The sequence below is a fragment of the Pogona vitticeps genome, chromosome 12 (assembly GCF_051106095.1).
Source record: "Pogona vitticeps strain Pit_001003342236 chromosome 12, PviZW2.1, whole genome shotgun sequence".
In the NCBI taxonomy this organism is placed as follows: Eukaryota; Metazoa; Chordata; class Lepidosauria; order Squamata; family Agamidae; genus Pogona; species Pogona vitticeps.
The window spans coordinates 5,269,659-5,295,045 of record NC_135794.1 but is presented as its reverse complement, the minus strand read 5'-3'; the positions used below and the strand labels follow the sequence as shown (position 1 = coordinate 5,295,045).

The 25,387-nt window shown below is 44.0% G+C and overlaps 1 protein-coding gene across 4 annotated transcripts in view; it reads right to left on the bottom strand.

Moving 5' to 3' along the window:
• Window positions 1-25,387, bottom strand: part of SCAPER (S-phase cyclin A associated protein in the ER) — a 146,415-nt gene that overhangs the window by 38,627 nt on the left and 82,401 nt on the right. For all 4 annotated transcript variants that reach the window (XM_078380928.1, XM_072981948.2, XM_078380929.1 and 1 more), the window contains 2 exons: window positions 18,153-18,268; window positions 5,241-5,364 (listed from right to left, as the gene is read on the bottom strand). In XM_078380928.1, coding sequence (XP_078237054.1) covers window positions 5,241-5,364; window positions 18,153-18,268 — 240 coding nt within the window. The remainder of the gene's footprint in view (window positions 1-5,240; window positions 5,365-18,152; window positions 18,269-25,387) is intronic.

The window sequence follows — 25,387 nt, the reverse complement described above, 5'->3', positions numbered from 1 at the left end:
TTACCTTAAGTAGCTGTCTTGGCTGCCGCCATAGGATAATATTTTGTGATTCCTTTTCCTCTTAAAAGCAGAATCTGTGTCTCAGTCGGATGCCCTCGGGGGACAGGTTACTAAGGGGCGTTGCGCACCTTACGCTGTTATCTCTGATCATTGCGCTCCCTCGGTGCCTGAACCCCGTTCTCATAATCAGCGGTGCTGCTGCTGTGGTTTCTGCAGACATAAAGCCTCTGGGCCTGCCTGAACAGAAACATTTTGGGAAACGGGGACTTCTGGAGACTATTTGCAGTAAATACTGGTGCCTCTCTCTCTCTCTCTCTCTGTCTCTCCACGAAACCAGGCCATTAAGTTACGAAGCTGGGAAGGGCAGGAGCTGCTTTCTACGGTGGGTGGTCTCCCGAGGTCAAAGTTGAGGCCAATCTGAGGGCGGTGGAAGCAAAGATAAAGCTGATTGGCATTACCTGGCTAGGGACTAAACAAAGCTTTTAGCTCCTGACTGTGCCAGCGCTTCAACGGTAAGGGCAGAAAACAAGAAGAAATAACCCAGGAGAGAACATACGCAATTAGGCAGTCATCGTAAAGCAAGCTCTACTGCGCTACCGTCAAATGTTCATGCGCTATTGCTGGGAGTCCAGAGTTAATTTTTCTAAAAGCGCCAACTTCTGCTCCATAATTTATTCAGATGAGGAACATGACACAAGCGGAAAAGCGATTTAAGTTACAAAACAGAGCAGGAACAAGAGAAGTCTACCTCTCTCTTGAGTATGGGACTGAAAAATCCCTTTGGAAGAAAGTATCAGAAATTCGCCCCGGCCACTTACACGAACCTTAGGCCAACCTGGATAGCATTCTGAACTCTGCCCTCTATAAAAGTCAGTGCCACGTGATTTAGAAAGTAGTGGGAATATTCTCTCCATGGAAGTCCAACAGTTTTACCCCAATCACTTTAGTATAAGACCAAACACTTTTCGTCATGGATGGCTTTAAATTCAGTGGGCTCTGCCTAACTATTTTGGCTGCTTTTTCTTGTCTTGATCTCATCATATACTTGCATAATTTGAATACATAAATAAATATGGGAATTTTTTTTCAAAGTTAAAAGGCATCCTTGTCCTGCTCATTTTTGAGAGGTAGCCCTGTTAACTCTAGTCTGACACAGTCCGGCCACAATCTGGGTTTAGTTTTATGCAGATGATGTAAAAGACACGAAGTACATGGATCCCGATATTTTCCTTCACCTTGTTTTCTGGCTCAGGGAAATATTAGGAGACATATTTAATTCACAAGTTAAATTTTGGTGAGTTTTGGTATAACTAAATGAGCAAAAGAACCCAATATCAAGTCAAAGGGAAGCTCACATGGTCTGCTCAGTCTGTGATTTCCAAAAGAATTTGCCAACACTCCTGTGTTCCACTTGAGAACACCCAATTAAGAAAGCAATCATCCATATTAAAAACCCAGAAAAAAAGCATTGAAATTAAGTTACTATTTCCCTTCGCCTGCAACTTAAGGTATACACTAAAAAGAGTTAATTTAAAGCCTTGATTATGAATACATGGTCGACCCAGTTGCCCATATATAAAAATAATAAATTTCTGTGTAGGAAGTGAGGAAGTCTATTACAGCAAGAACAACAAGCACCTTAAAGGACTGAAAAAAATTGTTTGCCATAAGCTGGACTGGAGTCCACGTCTTCAGATGCATAAGGAGAAATTTTACTAAGACCAAATCGTTAAATAAATTGTTGGCATTTCAGGTCAGGCTTACATTCAACCTGCAAGAGAAATCCTCTCTTCTGTCCGTTGGATTCTTTCACTCAAAGAAAAAATATATACCTGGCTTATATACCTGTAACATATGAGCAACTTGGTGACTCGGCCCACATAATGAACAAAATTTGCACAGACCTGTATATGCAGACTTTCACTTCGGTAACTTTGAACCAGTTTGTGTTCTAAACCAGTGGTTCCCAACCTTGGGTTCCCAGATGTTCTCGTACTACAACCCCCAGAATTCCTGGCCCACACATCTAATGGAGAAGGCTTCTGGGAGTTTTAGTCCAAGAACACCTAAGGGACCAAGGTTGGGAAACCACTATTCTAAACCATCTCTCTACTGGTATAAGGTGACAACCAACTAATTCTGCTTTTAACTAATTACTCCTAAAGGAATAGCTGGGCTATCGTTTCATTCATAAATGATTTTTGACTTTCTGCTATATACCAGATAGCTGCAATCCAGGGCCCTAAAACTGGGCTGGGGATGATGGGAGCTGTAATTCAACATGTCTAGAGCTTGATCTAAATGGAAGCATGATGAACAAGAAGGCTCAGGTTTCCCTATTCTGCTTCTTCTTGAGGAGCGAAGAGACGTGGAAGGGAACTTAGCTCAGAGTGGTAAGATACCTACTTTGTCTACAAGACGCCTGATGGGGCCCTCACAGAGGTCCAGAGTGATTTATCTGACAGGTTCTCTATCAGGGTCACCAGAGAGAGGTTCTTCAAAGGGTCTCGGGTTATAATTAAAATGAACCTCCTCACCGTTCAACATTCAAACTCCACTTGTGTGTCCCCTCGAACTGCTTGAGATGAGCCGTCTTGATTCATTTGGGAAGGTGACGAGAAAGAGGAACACCTAACCAAGGTTAAAGAGTTCTAGGGGGTGCAAGCTTCTAGCAATGAGCTCAGGAAACACCTGCCCTCCTGCTGGCCAACCCTGTATCTCCTCCCACCGTTGAACATCATCTCATTGGGAAAAACAACCGCTTCTTCGTAGGTAGGCTCAGCAGAACCAGCACAACAAAAAGGGGGAAATTTCACCCCAAAATGGCCTTAGACAGACAGAGAGTCTCTTTTGAACCTTCACTACACAAGCTAGAACCTCATGTGTCCACCAAGGGCCTCTAAACGATGATTTTGTGAACAATTTGGAGATCACTCATTCATTGGGCTGCCATAGGTTGGAGGCAACTTGATGGCACATTAACAGCAACAATGTACAATACAAGGAAGACGAAGTCAGATGCAGTGCACCCCAAACGGTACCTTCCTCGGGGAAGAACCGGAGGAACAGAATGAAACTGTGACTAGCAGAAAGCCAAATGAACGAGTCGCGTTCAGGCTCCTTTTGTCTACACGAAGGGCCTCCGGAGGGCCTCCTCTTAAGTGTTTGTCAACTGTCCTATGGCTTGTTGATTCTAACCGTGCAGTGTAAATTATTCAAGGCATGTACATAACTTTTCAATTAACAAACCGCTTGGCTCATGAAAACACACACACACCATTTATAAGTAGCAATCCTAGACTAAATATCTCATGATGAGTGGGTCACTATGAATTAAAAATGAGTTTCTAATAAAATATTTAATGACATTTAAAATTAAGTGAAAAGTTAAAAGTTTCCCCATTAACATGGATCTGTCTTTTTAACTAGATTGGCAAAACCCATTCAGATGCACACTAAGATATGCAATTTTTTAGGGATTAAAAACAAGGCAGAACAGAAAACGTTTTTCTGTGGATTTCTAAGGCTGAAATTCTCTGGGATAGCAAAACCCCATCTGATTGAAAGCTGGGCCTGCTCCAATCACAGAGGGGAGGGCTGGATCTTAGACACAGAAATATCCCTCCTGCTACACATTGGCTCACCACTGCACCTCTCGTAATGGCACTCCCTTACCCATAGCCTGGTTTTGAAACAGGAACGGAGAACTGAAAGCTAACTGATTGGAAGAAGGAGGTGGCTACGAGGTGGATTCAGGTTCCTTTAGCCGCTCATCCTTTCACTTAAAACACTGGTTCCCAACCCTGGGTGACCCAAGTGTTTTTGAACTGCCCCTTCCAGAAGCCTTCAACATCGGCTACGCTGGTGTTGCTGTCCAAGAACATCTGGGTGACCCAAGGCTGGAAACCCATGTTCAAAAATAAGGACTCACTCCATATTTTACAGATCAGGTGTGAGCAATGCCCCATTTTCCATCCTGAGACCCAGGGAGGGACACACGGGCCAGCCAACATGCCAAAAATCAGAGGAGTGATTCATCGCCTTTTGCTGGAGCAACGGGGTTCGGAATACAGGCTGCCTAGGGTCCCACAGTACTGGTTTCTAGTCCCTCCTCTCTTTTGCTGCCACCTCCAGGCGTGCAGCCTCCTGCAGCTGCTTCCAGTTTCAAAAGAAATGTTGGGAAGATGTATACCCTTGTGTGTCGCCTTGGTACATTCAAGCTATTCAATGTTCAACCGCCCAGAATAACCACTGGGTTAGATGGGTGGCAAAAGAATGAGTAAATGAGTAAATGAATGAATGAATGAATGAATGAATGAATGAATGAATGAATGAATGAATGAATGAATATTCAAACGATCTGGTTTCAATTTGGACCATTTTCATTTCCAGGCAGAAAGGCAGAAACAACCATGTACTATCAGAGAAGAATGAAGAGTCGTAAGGCACAATTCATTTTAACGCCCTTCTGTACAAAAGAGGAGACCTGTTGCACTGATGTACGGATCACTCTACTTTAGCACTGTAGCCAGCCAGAAACCCTCAGAATCTCCACGGATTGAGTAGTTATCACCCACTCTTGTATGTTATACTCATCTGCATCCCCCCCCACTTCCTAAGCAGAGTTCAAGGCGGCTAACGACCATAACTAAGACTATGAGATGACAACTGAACTCCAAAGGCAGCAGAACAAGGCCCAGTGCCAATGCAGCAGTTTAATTAGACAGTTTTTAGTTAGTTGGAAACATTTAAGTGAGAAACCATCCTCATGGCCCCAAAGCCTTTCCGGTAAAGGATCCAGGTTGGGAAAGAGCTGGGAAAGGCCTCTTCCTGCTGTTTTTCTAGACTAGAGATCATGGTATACCTAGAACGGTCAATGTCAAAGATCTCCCTATGGGAGACACTAGACATGTTCCTAAAGGTGGCACATTAACACCCGCCCAAGCTGCTCTAGAACTGACCCTGAAGTCCTGAAATCCAAGACAAGTGTTTATGATATTCCCCACTGGTTCCTGATATTCGCCTAAGTGAAACTTTCAGCCTTAGCCTCAGGATAAGGGGCCAAATTCGGGGCCTTCAAGCAGGATCTTGCAACCCTACCGTTCTTACAATATATGTGCATATTACAGAAGGTCATGGGTGGACGTGGTTCCGTTTTATCAGGTTCATCAACATTCCACCAAGCTCACCCAGCACAATGATACTGACATGTTTAATTCGGAGTTAAAAACCTTACGTACCATTAGCTGGTGCATCAAGAGGTCCATTAGAAAAGTGATCTTGTTGCTGAACAAAACGTAGGTGCAATTTTCCACACAGTGGTTGCAGGCCAAGTAGTAAACGTTTATTGCACTGCAGAGCGACCTAGAGGTAAAAGTGGAATTTTAATCATCTTAAGACCAAAATTGCCCATCGCTATTGGACACCAAACTCACAGTCCTACTGCTTTAACACAACCGTTTAAGGTCAAGCAGATAAATCATACAGATTCCCAAGCCGTCTGATGTACCTCTGGTGTCATCTTCTGTTCACAGAAATAATAATGGGATTGGCCACCTGCCTAGGCATACACGGATGACCCTTGCTGACTTATCTCTCACACAAGGTAGAGGCACACGGAATATGGGCATGCTTTGAAGTGTACCCAACACAAAAAGCAACTGTGCTAAAATTATATCAATTTGAATTGAGGGGGTGAGGGGAATGATTATTATTTTTCTCTGAGACTGTCACAGAAAGCACTCCCACTAGATTCATCAAGAAAAAATGGACTTATGGCCAAAGAATTCACTTCTTTCCAAGACAAGTAGAAGCAGGCCGTTGAGGAGGGCTCAGCATTGGCTCTGTGGCCAAGGCATAAAAGTTAAAAAGTGGAATTGTAGTTTCCTGAAATTCTAACTTCTTTGCACAAGGCCGAACCAGATAAGGTGTGAAACTCATGGGGACCCAGACAACGGATGTTTTTGAGATGACACATTTTTAATACACTCTTTGTTAGAGAACATCTCTCCACGAACGTAGCTGAACAATTCTGTACAGTATTTTGCCACTCACATTTAAGCATACAGTATTTCACAAGGAATAGAAGAGTCAATCAATGGCTAATTTTGCTGGAAAATCTTCAGGGATGGGGCTACATGCACACCGCCTTTCTGTCTAATTGAGGATGCACAACTGGGACCCCTTTATAAAGTCATTCTCAAACAAGCTTGGTGAGAAAAGAGGATGTAGAGAAGCAAAGCCAAAACAAAACATTCTTAAATGATTGTCGAGAATGGAAAGAGGCCATAACCGTTCACCTTGCGGACAACCGGGACTGATTCCTTCCACCCTAACCTCCAGGGAGCCATTTACACTTTTGAAGAGTATGTAGAGAACACAAAGGCAGCTATAGTGTACTCAGCCTGGAAGAGTTAGAAAGGGCTAAGTGTCAAACAGCAGTCAAGCAGAATAAATGCTTATATTATTGTTGACTACAAAGGTCTTCTGCAAACTTTTTTTCTCCTGTGATAGATGTTTCATGGTAGTTTGGGCGTGCTGTGCGGAAACAATGGGCACAAGGCCCAGCAAATCCTTTGTTTAAAGGACTAAAACAACAGATACTAAGGGAGTGGTTGGCAACTGGCGGCCCCCACGAGGAAACCTGGCAGGATATGCCATTGCAGCTCTGAAAGCCACTTCCTCCTCCTCTCTCCCGGCTGTCTCCTCTCCCGGCAGCCTAGAGACATCCAAATCGGGTTGTCCACTTGTAGGAAACTGTGTCAGGATTCAGCCCCAAACTCTTTGACGGAGGAGTTGCTATGTTTCTGGCTTTTCATTCCCCACTACCGACAGGGATGCTTGAAGATGGTTCATGGCAAAGAAATGAGAGGGGAAGCACACACTATCTCTCACTTGAGTCCATCCACCCGAGAAGAATGGGAACACAACTTTCAACGCAAGCAAAGTGGTCACACGTTTGTGGAGTGAGCAATTATCCACAGATCTTCTATAAGTTAACGGCCAAGTGACAGGAAGCCAGATTTGGGTTGAATAACAGCAAAAAAACATCCTGTTAGAGTAGTACAACAACAGAACATGAAACCGGGCCTTCTCGGCGGTGGCTCCTCGCCTCTGGAATAACCTTCCTCCGGTGATTCGTGCGGCCCCTACGCTGGGCACTTTCAAGAGTCAACTAAAAACATGGTTGTATGTTCAGGCCTTCCCTCCTGTCAATATTTAATTCTTTCTTTATTTTTTCTTTCATTTATTATTTGTTTTATTATTGTATGTATTATGGACTGTTTGTAAAATCCTTATGTTTTATCGTATACACCTTATTGGAAGCCGCCCAGAGTGGTCGACCAGACCAGATGGGCGGGATATAAATCAAACAAACAAACAAACCAATCAATCAATCAATCAATCAGACCTCGGGAGGTGGTGAGTGCTCCAACCCTGGAGGCCTTCAAGAGAAGTTTAGACAACCACCTGGCAGATCTCCTTTGACTTGGATTCCTGCCTTGAATAGGGGGGTGGTTGGACTCCGTGGCCAAAGAGCCTCCTTCCAACTTAATGATTCTGGTTTTTTGATGCCAACGCTTTTATGGTGGCATCCTGGCTATAAAACCCCTCCCTCCTCAGCACGATTTGCCTAGGTAGCCTTTCCGCTGTTCGGCAGGAGACTCCCCAGCCTCTGGCCTCTTGGAGTTGCTGCCAGGGTCACGTCAGGGTCTCTTGACCTTGGTCCTCCTCTCGCCTGGAGCGTCCAAAGGGACCCTCCACTTCCGCCTCCCACCAAGTCCTCTGCCTCCTCTGGGATTACTACGGAAGTGGGAAATGCTTCTTAGGAATAATGACACTGCCACCTGATACACCAAAATTTGATAAGAGAGGAGGGGCCCCAGAGGGTATCTTGTCCAGGGCAGATTTGGAGAAAGTTACTTTGCTGGTCTACAGCTCAACGAACCCTCCAGCCAGCAAGCCTACGCCCATGGAACCGAGCTTTGACCGCTGCCATTTCTGCGGCCAGACCCAGTCAATCTAATCGGATCAAAATCAATGTGGAATTTAAAACAAATTATATATATAAATATATATATATATATATATAATAAATAATATTTGCAAAGGTTTAAATTTTCATCTGGAACTAAACTCTGTGCTGTTTGGAAAGGCACCGCCTGTTTTATTGCCCTGTTTCTGAGAGTGGATGATGCACTGTTTCATTTTCAGATGTGGAAGAAACAGCGATTCGTTCAGAAATCATTCTCCTAACATCTCATGAGCTCCACTGAAGCAACACTCATTTCTTTATGCTTTTCTATAGAAATCATAATGTCATGAGAAAAGAAGGAGGGGGGGGAAAAGGAATCCCAAACAGAAAAAGCAATTAATTTCAACAAAGGAGGGGCAGGCAAACGGATGGTTACTCATATTTTGCTAAAACACAGAGGGATTTAAAAACTGGAGGGGGAGGGGGGAGGAAGAGAACGGTGACATAAGCTTGTTAACCACAGACAGCTATAATTAGAATGTATTTAGAACCATCCATAGCTCAGGTTGAGTTCTACAATTTTTAAATTCAGAATTTACAGTGCCGGTGGTGGAGAAGGGCCCCAGGTGGTTTTACGGGGTTAAATGGCAGATTAAAGTCAGCCCAACTAATTTCTTTATTTTAATCTTATTAAGGGGACAACAGCTGTCATCTGTCACCATTTGTGCACAAGGTCTCCGGGACAAGTATCGAACGCTTTATATAGTAAAAGCAAGTTGTTGTTGTTTTTAAAATATAAATACTCACCAAAAAATCTACTTCTTTTTGTTTGTTTCATTTGAGTGTGCAAATGGAAGGTGCCCCTTGTTTTACAACCCTCTCCCAGCTCAGTATCACACACCCGAAGATGCACCGAGAACACAAACCGGTTAGCGGAATAGTTGAATGTAATACGGTTGTTTGCTCACTGCTGTTGTTTTAAACTTTTTCTTAGGCTTCCTAAATCAGCTTTACAGCCATGTTAGATGGCATATACACCCGTGTCCTTACAATCTGTCTTTGGAAGCCTAGTTTTGCCTCTATTGCAAATCCCAAGAAAACCCTGGTTTCTTTTTCACACTTTTCATCTGCAAGGAACGACCTCTCTACTAGGGTATTAAGCCAGAATGCCAGTGGGGCTCTCATGATGGTAGGGCGCAAATGTAAGTCCTGCTCCTCCATGTTACCTAGAAGTAAGGTAGACTCTCACATGGTCATCACGAAGGTCTGCAGAGATGCCTTGCAAGCATGTTTTACTGAACCAGCATTTCCATGACTGAGAACTCAGATAAGGTCAGGGCTCCCAGTTGTGAATGCATTCGGCTGAACCTGTGACCGTCTGTCCCACTTCCTTGTGTCCTGTATGGACGGTGGGGCTCCTGTACATGTTTCCGTTTCTTACCCACAATGAAAACCCAACATGCTTCCAGGATTAACTCCTGAAAAGCACTTTGCAGTTGAACTGATTTTCAGCATGTCTGTGCATACTCAGTTGTAGGATAGTTTTTTTTTATAAAAAAAGGAATATCAACAATTGCTTTGCGATGGGATGAAAAGTCAAGTTTGGGGCACGGGGTTTTCATGCAGAGAGTTTCGTGGTCTTGGTACTTTAAAATAAAGACTTATGAGAGGATCTTAAATGACTTTCAAAGAAGTAAGATATTAATAACTTGGGTCCAAGCCTTCTATCTCAAAAACCGCGTCTCCCTCTATGAGTCTGTCTGGGCATTAAGATCATCAGGGGAGGCCTTTCTCTCACAGGTACATCTAATGGGGATACAGGAGAGGGCTTTCTCTGTGGCTGCAACCAGACTTTGGAACTCCCTCCCACTGGAGGCCAGGCTGGCCCCATCTCTGCTATCCTTCCACAAGCAGATAAAGACCTTTCTCTTCAGGCAAGCCTTCCGTCAGTAAACCAGCTACCTGTGTGCGATTTTTCAGATAGATTGTTATGCATTACTGCTCTGACCGGATTGATAGTACTACTTGTGTTTTCCATTTTTGTGTTTTCCATTTCTCAGAGTGACGTTTTTAAAACTTTTGTATACTTATTGATCTTTGCCTTAATATTGTCTGTTAATGATGTAAGATGCCTCCTTATTCATTGTTCGTAGTTTTAAATATTGTCTTTTAATGATGTTGACCACTGTTGTATACTCATTGTTTTCTACTTTAAATATTGTCTTTCATTGCTGTAAGCCTCCTTGCGTCCTTTTCAAGGAGAAAGATGGGGTAAAAAATGAATGAATGAATGAATGAATGAATGAATGAATGAATGAATGAATGAATGAATGAATGAATGAATGAATAATTGTCATGTACAAAGAAACAGTACTTGAGAAGTTACACCAGTGCAAATGCCCAACATGGGCTAATATTTTCCTGTGTGTCTGATTAACAGGAAACATGCTGATGGAAGCATGACACTTAACAGCATTTTTCATCTGTTGGAATTAAAACAAATGAAAACAGTGAAATTTATAAATGGAAATTCATCAGACTTAACTACAGCCTGGATCCAACAGGGTGCTCGCACAGACAGAATTTCTGCTAGTGTTTCTGCCTGGGATTATACCACTGCAGAAGCAATAGTGCAAGCTGTGGTGTGACCAGATGCACAACCCTTTGCACAACTAGTGCTACCCTGCACTTCCCAAGTGCTTGTCCATGAAAAACTTAACTCTGGAAATGCAAAACTTTCAGCACAACCATTCTTACACTAAAGCGGTGACTCGCTGGCTGCTTAAGAGGTCTGCCAATCTCAAATTTCTGGGTTTGAACACGTCTGATAGTTTGGGTCCAATTCTGACCAGTGACATCATGAAAACATGTAAGGCATTTCTGTTCCGCCTTGTTAAATGTCTAGCAATTATTTTCATCAAAAAGTACAATTTCAACCCAGTGCAACTACAGAGTAAACGACTGAATCTTTAGCATTGATCCCCGAAGATGCCATAAATGAATGAATGAATGAATGAATGAATGAATGAAAAGCAAAAACAAACACAGTGCCTGGGCACGTCATCAACCTTCATTCTCTTTAAAACTTTGATTCCTTAATCTTGTACTACACTGCCTAACTTAAGGACCTTTTCTTTAAAAAAAATATTTTTTTGGAAGCTTGCTGTAACTTTAACTACAGCATATAAAACCCATATGATTTATGTGAAGGTTGATTGCACTCTCTGTCTTTCAATGAAAATGAAATATTTGGAGGTAATGAAGTGATTAAAAACTACTGCAAGCTGAAATATTTCCATAGCTTAACTACTCTAAGCTGTCATTTCATTAGCTTTATGGATACAGGCCAGGATCCAAAAGCAACGTCTTATAGTTGATGCGTCCCGTAATGGTTGGGCTTGCGCTCGTCATAAAGCATGCAGGAGTTACTTCTGAAAACAAGGGGGTTCCAAAAGGAGTTGGGGAAACAGCAGGGTCTGGACAACGGAACGCACACAAATGGTGCCGTAATTGTAAATACCTATAAAAATACATAACAATTGATTTTTTTAAATTTAGAGAAGCAAAACGGATCCATAACATAGTCACGATGACTGGGAGTTAAGGGTTGGTAATCTAGAAAAGGAACTATTCTCAGCTCTGTAAACCAGAAGCAGGCTCATTACATTCAAATGTGGATTTTGATCAGAGATGGCATTGTCGGTGGGAAAAGGTCAGCACATTCAATTAATCATAAACAAGCTTTTTTAAAAAAAAACTAATTTGATGATGCTTATGTTGTACCTGGGATGTTCTGAACAACTTTAAATGGGTGTTTAAATTTACATGACAGTACTGCACTTAAAAGCCTTAGCAGAAGGAAGGTGAAAAACCTCCCTCCAAATTCCAGCAAAGGTTAAATCAAACCAAGGTTTTAATATGCATCTTTGCATTTTTCTTTAACCGGCATTTCAATGGATGTCTAATTATTACCATTTATTTATTATTTATATTTATATTCTATCTTTCCCCCCTAAGGAGTCAAGGTAAGGTAAATGGCACCCGTTCTGACTGTTGCATTCTACAAACAGACCTGGGAGGAAGATCACACAGAGGGACTTACTCAAGGTCACCTAGTCTGTCTCAAGGCTTCAACCCAGACCTCCTGACACAGGTGAGGTCCTGCTACATAGGAACAATCTGTGAATCCTCCCCCCCCCCGCACCTGTTTTGCATCCTGCGGCTTTCTTAAGAAAGAGCAGCAGCTATATATCCTAATACCAAAGCTAATGCAGGAATTCAAACTCAAGTCGATCACTTCTGTAAAAACTAATAATAGAGTTACTTTCTATTAGCAAGTTTCCAATCGAACTGATTGCTGCTGAAGGTTTAAGAATCTGGCTACAGAGTCAGAGGCTGGGAATTCGATTCCTCCACGGTGCCCGCCTAACAGGGGATGGTCTTGATGACCCACAGGACCCCTTCCAGCTCTGCAGTTATAAGACTACGACGACTAATCATTTTTAATATGTTAGGTCCTGTCACTGGTTTTGTAGTGCCTCTCTTATGAAGTTTCTACAGATGTTTCATGGAGCTCTTCACTGTTCTGATATTGTAGAGCAATGTCAGACGGCATCATTCATAAGCATGGTTTGGAAGTCAAGAGTTACAAAGAGCAGAGTTCCTTGTTATGGATGTTTCGTTATGGATTTAACAAGTAACATTTTCTTTGGAATTTTACATTCTAATTTCTTCTCAATCCTTTTTTTAAATGCAACTTAAACCGACAAGAAACTAACCAGGAATGTAATGTGTGACTCAATAGGCTACAAGACTAAGACTTGGGTGAGTAACAAGTTACTTTCCTAGTAGCGTAACAAGTTGCAGGAACAAATTATTTTCAAAGAGGATGTTTCCAAGTTCTATCCACTAGTAACATCGACTGTTCTTTTAGATGATTATTTATAACCAATTTGATCCACTTCTGCCTCTGAAGAATTTTCTGCCAGAGGGAGGCTGTAGAGTGTAACCACCACTGTTTTTAGATTAAATGCAATTTTTCTGCAGCATTGGCCTGGTTGGTCTAATAACACCAAGCACATAAAAAAAAACAAGGGACATACCATTAAATCTTTATCATAATAAAGCTTTATCTTGCAGACATGGGATTAAAATTCTGAGCCGCACCACACTGCCGGGATTTTGGGGGAAGAGATGTGGACAATAAGAGTCCATATATAATCTCCTCCTATCCGACTTCTAAAATAGGCATAAAGAGTTAAATTATTAAAATACCACTAGAGGCTTGCTTTCTTTAGTGGGTATAACAACAACAAAAGGCCATTATAACATAAATAATGAGTAACATTAGTGAGGATTTTTTTTTTTTGCATAGGGTACGCAAAGGGGCAATTTCGAACTGATTTTTTTGCCAGTTGATTCAGGTAAACAGCCAGCCAGTCCTGCGTGCTGGTTTTCTCCTGCCCTCTAACATAGAGGTGGGCGTCAGATTTATTTTACTATGACTGTAGGTCAAGCTTAAAAAACACACACACACAAACAAGAATAAGGCAAATGCATCGAAGTGGGTGCTATCGACAACCAGCTAACAGAGCAGGTTCACATTTCCTTGTGGGTCAACAGTATTTCCTAATCTGGTTGGCCGAGCGATTTGACCAGTGATTTGCTTCCTTATTATACACGCCAAAGTACAATTTCCCGATGTGGATGGTAGCTCTGCTTGAGCAGTCAGAAAAGAGCCAGGAGGTATAACATCTGTCAGATCTGCCTGGAATTGCTGGAGAGCTCAGCGGTTTAGAGGTGGGGAGTTCGATTCCCCCACTGGGCCTCCTTGGGAGTTGGAAAAAAGTCATCACGAGTGGTATAGAAAGGACACGGCGAGCAATTTCTACCATGCCAGATTGGCAGGGGTGGAAACATGGCTGTTAGGGGATGCAATAGTATATTCCTTCTAAAAGTGTTGGAGGAAGTATATTAGAGCAGGTCAAGATGAAAGTTTTGTGTAGCTCAGTCTCCCAGTCAACAGGGCTGGGGAGAACATAGACGGACTGTGTCACTGAGAATACTAAGGGATCTGCGTCTGCCATTCTGAGATTCTACTTTTCAGGGCTGGCCTCTCTGCGGAGGCTGAGAACCAGACATTTGCTCCAGCACTCCTAGCTGACTGCTGCAGGATGAGAGATAGCAAAAGGCTGCACATCTGGAGGTTTTGGGGAGTGACAGGGCACACCCCACACTGCAAAAGCAGTCACTTCTTTCTGGAAGACTCCATGCATAGGAAAATGCTCTTTATGCATTAACATAGCAGGCTAGATTGAGATCACCTCCAGGTTGGCTATATACTGTATTTCTTTCCTCTCCTGGACATGAGATCCTCAGGCCCACAAAACAGCCTTAATGGGGCTGCTCATTGGCAAAGAGCGGTACGTTGCTCAGCAATGCTGTACAGCAAGCTGTCCTGCAGCGACCGACGTCTAGCCCAGCCCAAAATCTGTCTCCATCTCCTCCCTCCATAGTGGACTTTGTTTGCAAAATCCAGCTCTCTCTTTTTGCAAAGTTCCTTTAACCATCACACTAAAAGGTATTTTGCTATCTGAATTGTTCCAGAGTTCACAACTGACCTTCTTTGAAGGGAGATCAGTGTATTAATGCATCATGTGACTTATATCGTATTTTTTCTTTTAGGTGTGTGTGTGTGTGTATAAACATTCTTAGGACTGCTAAGAGAAAACACCTGTAAAAATGGTGTTTAAAAGCAACTTTAAAAGGAACTGGCATATTAAGCCAAAAACAAGAGAAAAATAATAAAAAGACAAAAAAATATAAGATCAAAACTTGAAAAGTAACTCGAAAACATTATTCATGACATCCCAGATAAAGTTCTGAAAAAGGAACTAGAGAGCATTACCCCATGACATCACTGTTAAAGAAGTACGTAACGCTGTTCCTCCCAATAACACTGTGCACAAAATGCATTGACGTGACGCCTTCATTGCCAAAACAGTAGCGACCGACAGGACATGCAATGGTGTTACTCCCAAACCGTGAGCAGGTTCAGATCCCCAGAGGCCCCTTTAAATGACAGCATGGCTTAGAAGTGAGAACCGCAGAAGGCGGGCCTCTCTGATAAAAGTACCACGCAGCTCCCTCGCAAACCGAGCCTCTTCGACCTTTTCACGCTTCCCCACCCATCTCTCCTGTCCGATGTGGCTTGCTTGGCTTCTAATTTTATAGACTGAGTCCCACGTGACCAAGGGGGCAGCCAGGTAAACCACATCCGTGTGGCTTCCTGCAGTGCAACATTCCTCAAGGGTTCTCCCTCTCCTGTATAAAGAAAGAGGCTGATCTTCATGGGTGCACATTTCTAATATCCTCAAGATTGCATTTCGAGTCATTTGCATCAGCATCTCTCTCTCTCTCTCTCTCTCATATGTCCTTAAAACAGCCTTGTAATTTATGTCCCAGAAGTGGTTCGCAGAGGCCTCAACGAGCGCTTCGTTCTATACCATTTGCTCCCAAGGTTTCATAAATCTGCCCATCCTGTTATATTTGGCCGAGAAGTTCTTACCCTGTTATATAACGGCAGGAATGAGATCTTTTGGCATCGGCCCGTTTCTTTTGGTGGGTAGCCATTCTTCGGGCACAACGTGTGATTTTGGAAAGACCGCTAGCGAGACAAGATTCCCTCTGCAACGGGCTACCTTCAAAGCGATACTAAGGAACACACGAGGATGAGCCCGGTCCTTACTCACAACATCGCCACCTTTCCTTTTCGTCTACCACCCTAAACCAACTTTCCCCCTTCCTGTCGCCTCCGCCTCTTCTCGACCTCACACGGGCATCAAAAACAGAACTGCTTTGCGGGAACAGTCGCGGAAGGAAAGCCTATATAGGTTCCTGCCTGAACACATATAAACTGTTCAAATTGCAAGGTACACTAAAATAATCGCTGGTTTCCCAGGATGGCTGAAACCTTGGGTACCGGATGCTCTGCTAGAAGCAAGCCCTGGCTAACCTGAATGTCGGTAATCAGGTACAGTTGCAATAATTTGTGTGACATATCATTTTCTGCCCTAGCCTGGCAGCCGCTTTCTCCTGGAATTACAGAGGATACTTCCTTTTAAGCTTAACTCCTGATTCGTCCTTTTGAAGCCATGGAATTGGTCTGTGCCAAAGTTTATCTGTGATTAACTGTATGCTTGTCCTAAACCAGCGCGTGGAATCGCTGCCAAAGGCGTTGCAGAAATTCAGCGAGCCTCACAAAGGGCCCTATTCACAGTCCTTGGAAAGATGTTCCTTATTCATTACGAACTTCCTTCTTGACGTTCCACGGAAGTCCCTAGTTTCTCTGGTAGGCCTGCACGCCCTTCCCTTCTCCTTTTTCTCCCCCATGACATTCATATCATAAATACGCTTAACATCACGGAGTGTCCACACTTTTGATTGCTGGAAAACCGTGACAAATATTTAAAATATCTTTGCAGGCTCCGGAGTGATGCGAAGTAATAGGAGCGTGTTTCGGCGGGTGTCCGTCAAGAGCCACAGAGAGGGCAAAAGGAGGCTCAAAGCACACTTAACTGTGGTTTGCTTACCTTAACCCTAGTGGAGTTTTACATCCGAGGGCCAAATGATACATTACAAAGAGCCTTTCATTCAAAAAAGGGATTTCCTTACATGCCAAAAGCATCTGATTGTCCCAACAGAGGGCTTTCATACCGCCTGCAGTTTGCATATTAGCTTATTTTGTTTTGTGATTGATCTTTTGGATGGGAATACCAGCTCTGTTTCCAAATCTGCTTTTTCAGACATGAAGGTCAGTTAGAGTGAGGGGTTATCTTTAGTGTTCAGCTTGCCCTCAAAAAGCTCAACCAGGAGACACCCTGAAGGATGGACTACGACCCAGGAGGTCTGGGTTTGAATCCTTGCTTAGCCATGGAAACCCAGTGGGATGGGGAACCAGTAAAACCACTCTTTAAATACCTATCTTTATGTCACTGTAAGCTAGTTCTGATTTGAAGGCACATAACAACAGTGAAAACCTGGGATGGTGATCCTATGGTATATGGACTGAATCTAGTCCACGAGGCTAGCCCATCAAGTCTGCAGGATGTTAAGACTTGGCCCAGAAAGGAGAGGGCTCAAAGTTCAACCCCTATGAAGAAAGACTGAAAGAACCAGGCATGTTTAGCCTTGAGAAAAGAAGACTGAAAGTAAATAGGAGAGCACTTTCCAAATACTCTTCCTACAGAGGGGGGTCAGAATCTGTTCTCTATCATCCCAGAGTGCAGGACACGTAAGAATGGGCTCAAGCTATAGGAAGAGACAGTTAGGCTGAATTTCAGGAAAAACTTCTTAACTATTAAAGCGGTATGAGAGCCGAACCAATCATTTCAGGAGGTGGTGAGAGCTCTGACACTAGATGCATTCAAGAGAAAACTGGACCACCCTCTGTCAGATCTGCTTTGATTTGGATTCCTGCCTCAAGCAGGGGGTTGGACTGGATGGCCTTACAGGTCCCTTTCAATTCAACAACTCTATGATTCGATTCCATGCCCAGCATGCAGCTTTGGGGTGGGTGATCAGGCGTTTTTCTCCTCCCTCGCCTGCCCTGTGAGGGAGAGGCAGGCAGAGGAATAAAGCAAGCTCTCACATGGGAAACTGCCTCGAAAAAGTGTGTGTATGGAGCATCATCACATATCTCTGATTGAGGAGGTTCGTGGGGAAAAATACTGACTCAATTGCAGGACTACTATGATTAGATACTGCCCCCTGGAATGGCCACTGTAGGATTCTGGCAGTTTTAGTGCCAAAAAAAGACTTTCCTAGGGGTTTGATATTTAGGAGAACCCTTTGTTACCCCGTCAACAAGGAAAACAATGTTATTTTCATTCCTGTCCAATGGCTAGAATACCAAACTTTTGCTCTGGATGCTGGCCCTCATTTTCCATGTCAGATTTCAGAGCCATAAAACCCTCTATAAACCTATTCATCAGTTTCAGAGCAATAAATAGTAAGGCCAGGCTGAACTGGAGCCAGAAAATACATCCTAACCACAGATGCCATTAATTTACTGACCCCGCCAAAAAAAAAGGAAAGAAAGAAAAGAAAAGAAGAGAGAGAGAGAGAGAGAGAGAGAGAGAGAGAGAGAGAGAGAGAGAGGAAAAAGCCATCTACTCACTTCAGAGGGATCCGTGACACTGTGTTCAAGTTGGTGGAAGTTGTCACAACCTGGAGGATTTGCTCCAGAGCCGTAAACCCCCCTGCAACGTGAAAGCCAACTTGATCTGCTGTGTTCTGGATAAAACAAAACAGGAATACATTTTAAGTTAAATCAGTCAAAAACATGCAAGCTTCTCACTGTACAATATACGCATGCACTGATTTGTGTTTCTTAAGGGGTGCTCCTCTTGCCTATCCTGGAGTAGAGGGAGTCCTGGGTAAAGCAGGAACGAAATGTTCTTTCAAGAGCCTGATCCCAAGGAGTCCGCTTCACTTTCAAAAACATTAAGGTTGATGTAAAACAGGGAGGTGAATCATACAGCCGCATGAAGGCATTTTCTGTGGATCCCAGTGGCCCCTTCCCCCAAAACAGAGACGTAGATACCCTCATTCACGTCTTGTTATAGCAAAAACACACAAAAAAGCCACAAGTCAACAGACTGCATGGACCAACCACCCCACTTTTCCCTTCCAAAACGGGTAGTGTTTTCCCATAATGGACGTGGTCTCCCATTGGTTTCTGTTTTTACTTGGGAGGGGCTGGTGAGCCCTCCCGGAGGTCCGTGGCCCCTCTTTCCCACCATGGTTCATCCCTGATGTTGAATGTTGTGGGTGAACTGTTCAAAGCAAGCACCGAGATCAAATTATAAGGCTTTGTAATTACAAATATTACAAAATTACAAGACCCAAAGCGTTATATTAGATGGGACCAGTGGGGGTTTTGTTGACTTTCAAGCACCCAATCTTGCACGTGCCCAAAGGCCTTTACATTTTCAAGAATTATGTGCCCTGAGGAATTTAAGAAAAGCCAGCTCAAGCCAAAAGCCTCTGGAGGAGTGTAAAACTAACCACTCAGTTCTTTGGGATCTAGCCAAATGAGTAGGCAAAGAGAAGGGGAGGGAGGAGAAACACCTCGAAACATTTCTATTCTATTTTGGAGAAACCTTGGCAACTCCTAGTGGGAGCCAACTTTGCCCCAATTAACTCTGGGAGGAGCAACCAGGCCATGAAAGGCAAAAGGAGCATATGACTATACCTCTGCACCGCTTCTTTTAACAAGCCTGTTGCTTGTTCTGCCAGATCTGCAGGAAGAGCATGCAGCCCTCAGGTCACAATGGGGTAATCTGGCTGGCTTGCAAATGGCTGCCTAACCCGTTCCACACAGAGGTGGGGGGGCACATGGATCTTGGGTTTCTTCATTCAGCCCTATGCCACACAGGGGAGAAGCCACAGCTCATTGGTAGATCCCATGTGTTGAAAACACAAGGCACATAGATCCAAGCTGTAGCATCTGCAGCTGGAAAGATTGCACAAGAACAGGTGTTCCGTGGAAGATTTTTCTGCATCATAGCTTGTCAACACAGGACCAGGGGGTTCCAGAAACATGGCGCTCAAGACAAGCGACAGGGAAGCTGCTTAGGAGGAAACGCTATCTCTGGATCCAGATTCTCAAATTCAATTGCTGCAACAGGTGAACTGACCACAAGCTGGCTAAGGAAGGGAAGAAGCTGGACAGGCAGCCACGGAAACAACGCCAGGCAAGCGGCAAGACAGACCGAGCTGACTCAGCTTCCAGATCCATCAAACAGAGGGACTGACTATGACAGCATTAAAATCAAGGTTTCTTCTGCAAGAAGAGAGGTTGGGCAAAGGCAGATTCAGGTTGCCAGGCTAACAACTTAGTCTGAATTTGCTGCTGATCAAGGAACCATGATAGTTCTCGGCATGGAGTGTAGGACCTAGTCTCCAGATAAGCAAGTTATTATTCACAGTGGCTGTCCTGCCATTTAAACCAGGGGCTGGGGCTCCCAGAATCTAACAGATGAGTGGACAGTGGAACCCTCTCTTCCTTGGTAACCGTGCGGTAAACCCTGGGCAGAGTGTTATGTGTAGGCATCTGCATTTCGCCTTGTGCCCCAACAAAGGAGAAAGGAAAGGAGAAATAACAGTTTTCTGGAATAGTACCATTTGCTTTAATCAGGGTAAGGAGAGGCTTCTCCCTGGCTCACCAAACCCATCACCCAAACCTTACCAACAAAGCAAAGTGTTCTGCTTATATGCCATCCATAGCACTTAAAACACTCTCTGGGTGGTTTGCAATTTCATTATGCAGGCTGTAGATTGACATCACCCCCAGCAAGGTGGGTACTCAATTTACCAATCTAGGAAGGATGGAAGGTCGAATCAACCTTGAGCTAGCTAGCTGGCATCAAACTCAGGCCATGAACAGAATTTTGGCTGCAGGACTACAGTCTAACCACTGCACCACGAGGCTCAAACAAAAAACAGAAATGAGCATTCCAGGCATGTGTGGTTTCTATTCTCTCTCTCTCTCCCCCACCCCCCTAGCCATTTTCAGACCTCATGTAGTCCTTAGGTGGGGAACAAAAATGTGGTCTGGAGACCTGCCAAAATGGTCCACCCTGTGCAAGAAGGATCAATAGATCTAAATCTGATGGTTAATCCAATGAGAAAAGATCCACTGAATCAATGGGACTTACCAAGTTAGAACATCTGATCCATCAAATCACTGAATTGCAGAATTGTTGACCTAACACATCCAGAGGATTCAGTGCATCTGTTCCAGTTGGGACTCATAACTGGATTTAACCTCATGCTTACTAGGCAGCCTTTACTTAAACAATGTTTACCGTAATTTGCACAGCTAACTTAGTTTTCTTCCTTGCAAGGGTAGTACTGAAACATGGCACAAGTTTTTACAGAGTTCACATTTTAAAAATAGTGCAAGGAAAGAATCCCACCTCCGTAAAACTGCTACTAGTCAGAGTTGACTTTATTGGGATGGAATGACCAAGGGTTGGATTCAATAAAAGCCATGTCCTATATTGCTATTTTAAACTTGAGCGATTTTGCAAATAAGCTGTTTGCAAATGCAGTAGAACGAACCATGAAATTCAGTTGTATAAATATTTTGGCCATAGAGATTGGCCTCTAAGAGGCATCTTTTTTTCTTTTATTTTTATAAGCTTCGTATGAGTTACAGATACAAAATAAAGCAGGAACTTTATTTCCTTGCCTGATACGACACCTTACTGGCTTCACAGGCCTCTTATTTTCTCCTGCTATGTCTACTGTGACAACTAATAGGATTACGGGCTCCCTTCCCATAATACAGCTCAGCTACATGCCAGCAAGAAAAAAAATATTAAAAAATGACAGCCTAAACGTGAATTACACAGCCTGGGAATCCATCCAATTATTAACTAAAGTAACTGTTATTACCTAACCTAATCAAAGGAGAAGTAGCTGTTAATCTTGGTGGCCTGCAGTGCCGTGGCGGTCAGACTGGATGAACTGTCTTTGTATCCGACTCTTCCGCAGACAATAATTATGTCCCTTTGTGATCAAGACAGGAAAAGGAGCTTCTCGGCGTTGGAAGCAGAGGCAACAGATGGGGGAGCCAGGGTCAGCCCGGCTCATTAAGGAGACGGAGGCGGTCCTCTCGGGAGTTGGAATCTGCAGCACCTCTATAATAGCGCGGCTTCCCAGAGGACAAGAACAGGACTGGGGGAGCTGTTAGGGCACGGCCCTCTGAGGCCAAAACGCAAAGGATGCGTCTCGAGGCTGCTTTCATGTCTGTCTCTGATTTGGGGGGTTTGGCATTCGCTGACACCCTTGTTTGGAAAGGGAAAATCCTGTACGTGTGGCGAGTGGACCGTGGTATTGAATGTCCCATTAAGAAAATTAGCACATAAAATGGACCCAAATAGCTTTTATTAATCACATGAGGCTCATTAAGAGCTTGCAAGAAAGGGTGGACTTTCAATAGCACCACTGCTGGGAAAAACGGGGGGGGGGGGGGGAAGCTGCAGGTTCGGTACACCACCAAAGGAAGTTTGAATAATATTGGCGCTGTTCTTGAAATCTAACCTTCCCCAAATTCATTAAATCAGCCCCTTCAACAATGTTATAACAGTGATGTATTCACGGCTGATGCTCAGTGTTAAGCTAGGTCAGGATGTAGAGATATGCAGCAAAAACACAACCCAATGGATAGTGAGTGGGCTGGCTTCAAAACACTTTTCCAGCCAAGGTGGGGACACCGCCACTTGTTCCGAAAGCAAGCCGATTAAACTACTGTGGTGGCCTCTCTTCTGCAAACTCCATCGGTAACAAGGGGCGAAAAAGCCTTGGCGTACTTCGCAAGGCCGTTTTAAGGACGAAGATCATGTGCCTGATGCAAAGCACCATATTAAATGCCAAATATTACTAACTTGGGTCCAAAGAAGGAGGTGGAGGAAACTAGCCACTAGAGCAGGAATTCCCAACTTTGGGTCCTCAGTGGTCTGATTCACCAAACTCTAGAAAGAAGTTGAAGGGGGACAGCTACCTGAGTCACAATTTCCCCACTACAATTTCTGCAAACCTACCCTAACACATGTTTAGCTGAAGGTACTTTGGAACCAAGCTCGTACATAAAGGATTGTTACAGGCAGCTGTCTTATGCCAAGTCTATTGATCTCTCGAATGCAAGACTGGCTGTTCTGACCAGAAACTTCCAAAGGATGCTTCTGTATCGCCTGATCTTTCGAACGGGAAATGACACACATTAAACCCGGTCTTCTGCAAACTCTTGTTACTAAGCTAGTTCATCCTCATCGATCTACAGTCCTTTTCCATACGACTGGAGAAGGGTTTTTTCCCTCTTGGTTCACAACTCCTGCCTTGCTTTGCGACGACTTTGTGATGGAATTCCTTTGAAGCCCGACGTCTCAAACACAAATGACTGTGAATCACATCTCTCCAACACTAATGTGCTTTCAGCTCTAACTGCAGGCTGCCCTATGACGTCTCCTTCTTCCCTCAGTGACTGACAGAGAAAGACTGAAAGAGAGCCTATGTTCCCTGAGGGGAAACCTGATACCAGCAGACCCAAAGCCGATACTTCCAAGTTTGGTTGTTGAACTCCAGATGCTGTGCTTTCAACATCATGATGATGATTTTCAGACTTTTCTGTCTCTCCTCCCGTTCTACCCACCCGGTTCCTCAATGCTTAGTGTGACGCCGAATTCTGCAGGACTAGAAAGCTCATTAATCAGATGCACAGACTTCATTTCCATGATATTGAGGTCTTGGCCACTGCTAAGGGATAAATCGCATGTTTGGACAGTGAATTCAGTTTTCTGAGCATGGATCTTTATGCAGCCAAATGCTTAAACAACCAAAGTATTTAAGCGCTATTCACACACCACCATCACTAGGCTCGAGGGAAGTCCAAAGCTGCAGAAGGAGAAGAAGGAGGAGTAGAAGGAGGAGTAGAAGGAGAAGGAGAAGAAGGAGAAGAAGGAGAAGGAGGAGAAGAAGGAGAAGGAGAAGGAGGAGGAGAAGAAGAAGAAGAAGAAGAAGAAGAAGAAGAAGAAGGAGGAGGAGGAGGAGGAGGAGGAGGAGGAGATGATCACTGGGGGGTGGAGGAAACCAAGAAGAGGGGAATGAGATCTGAGCTTGCTTCATGGTAGCGGGCTTCTGCCTCAGCCCTGGAGGTGGCAGGAGGAAAACTGGGATGGAAGAGGAGCAAAAAGGTTTATCCAAGTATAGTCTCCACATCCCAGGAGGTCCTAGTTCCCCTCTACTTAGCACTGGTTAGGCCCTCGAGTCCTGTGTCCAATTCTGGACACCACCCTTGAAAAAGGATGCCAATAAATGGCAGCAAGTTCAGACGAGAGCAACAAGGAGGATCAGGGAACTAGAAACCAAGCCCTAGGAGGAAAGACTGAAAGAATCGGGCATGTTTAGCCTTGAGAAAAGAAGACTGAAGGGAGTGTCTTCAAAAACAGGAAAGGTAGTCCCTACAGAGGAGAGAAAGGATCTGTTCTTGATCATCCCAGAGTGCAGGACACATAAAAATGAGTCCAAGCTACAGGAAGCCAGATTCAGGCTGACTATCAGAAAAACTTCTTAACTGTTAGAGCAGTGTGACAATGGAACCCATGACCTCAGGAGGCGGTGAGCCCTCTGACGCTGGAGGCCTTCAAGAGATAATTGGACAGCCATCTGTCAGGTATGATTTGACTTGGATTCCTGTATTGAGTGGGGGTGTGTGGATTCGACGGCCTTACAGGTTCCTTCCAACTCAATTATTCCATGATTCTATCCTTCACAAGAGCACTCCATGCCACCATGTTTTCTTGCAGAATCTCCTTATAATCCTGACGTACATTGTCTACTGCTTAAAAAAAGAACATAGGAAAGTATATGCTGAGAGCAGACAGCAGAGGTCAGCAGCTCTACATGGCAATAGCTTTGGATCATGCCGAGAAGCGAGGGGAAACGTTCTTCAATGCTGGAAAACTAAGAAAACTAATGGTGACAGCAAGTACTCAATGCAAAATTTCAGGACTGAGGTCTACAGTGGTTGGTGACATAGACCTACAAGTAGCTGCGAAGCCCTGCTCTACAAGAAGAACCCCCCCCCCAAATGACAGCAGAGGGTCGCCACAGGCTGCCCACCAAGGGGGTCGCTCCACCACGGGGCTCCACAATTGGTGCACAACCGAAAAGTCGCAGTTGCTGCCAGGTTTGCCACCATCACACCCTTGACAGCATCTATAGGGATCTTGAAGGTGCAGCAAGGCTGGTCGATTTTCTTCTTAATTAAACGTTTTACATTTCAAAAAGTATTACTGCAACGTTCCTGTTGTTCTTGTTGTTATGTGTCATCAAGTCGCCTCTGACTTACGGCGACCCTATGAATGAGTGATCTCCAGAATGCCCTGTTCTCCATGGCCTTGCTCAGCTCTTGTCAAGTCAAGCTTGGGGCTTCCTTTAGGGTGTCAGACCCTCTCCCATTGGGCCTTCCTCTTTTCCAGCTGCTCTCTCACTTATCCCAGCATGATGGCCTTTTCCAGAGAACTCTGCCTTCTCAAGAGGTGCCCTGAATGTCTCTGGATGTTGTCCCTGAATTATTCTAGCCTACTGGCAACAATAACAGGACATGTTAACAACGCACACAGCAACGGACTACATTTGTGAACGGAAGACGGATCATTATAATGCCCCCCCTCGGGTGCAGCAAAATAAAGAGGGACACCAATAGCTCCCTTGAAAACAAAAACCAAGCCAAGTCCCCAGCAGTTTCTTGAAAACAGTTAGAACTACTGAGTCAATTACTTGGGAAGCCATAGGTTTACATTTCCAACAAAACAGCAGTGTCAAAAATTAAGAAATCAGCAAACT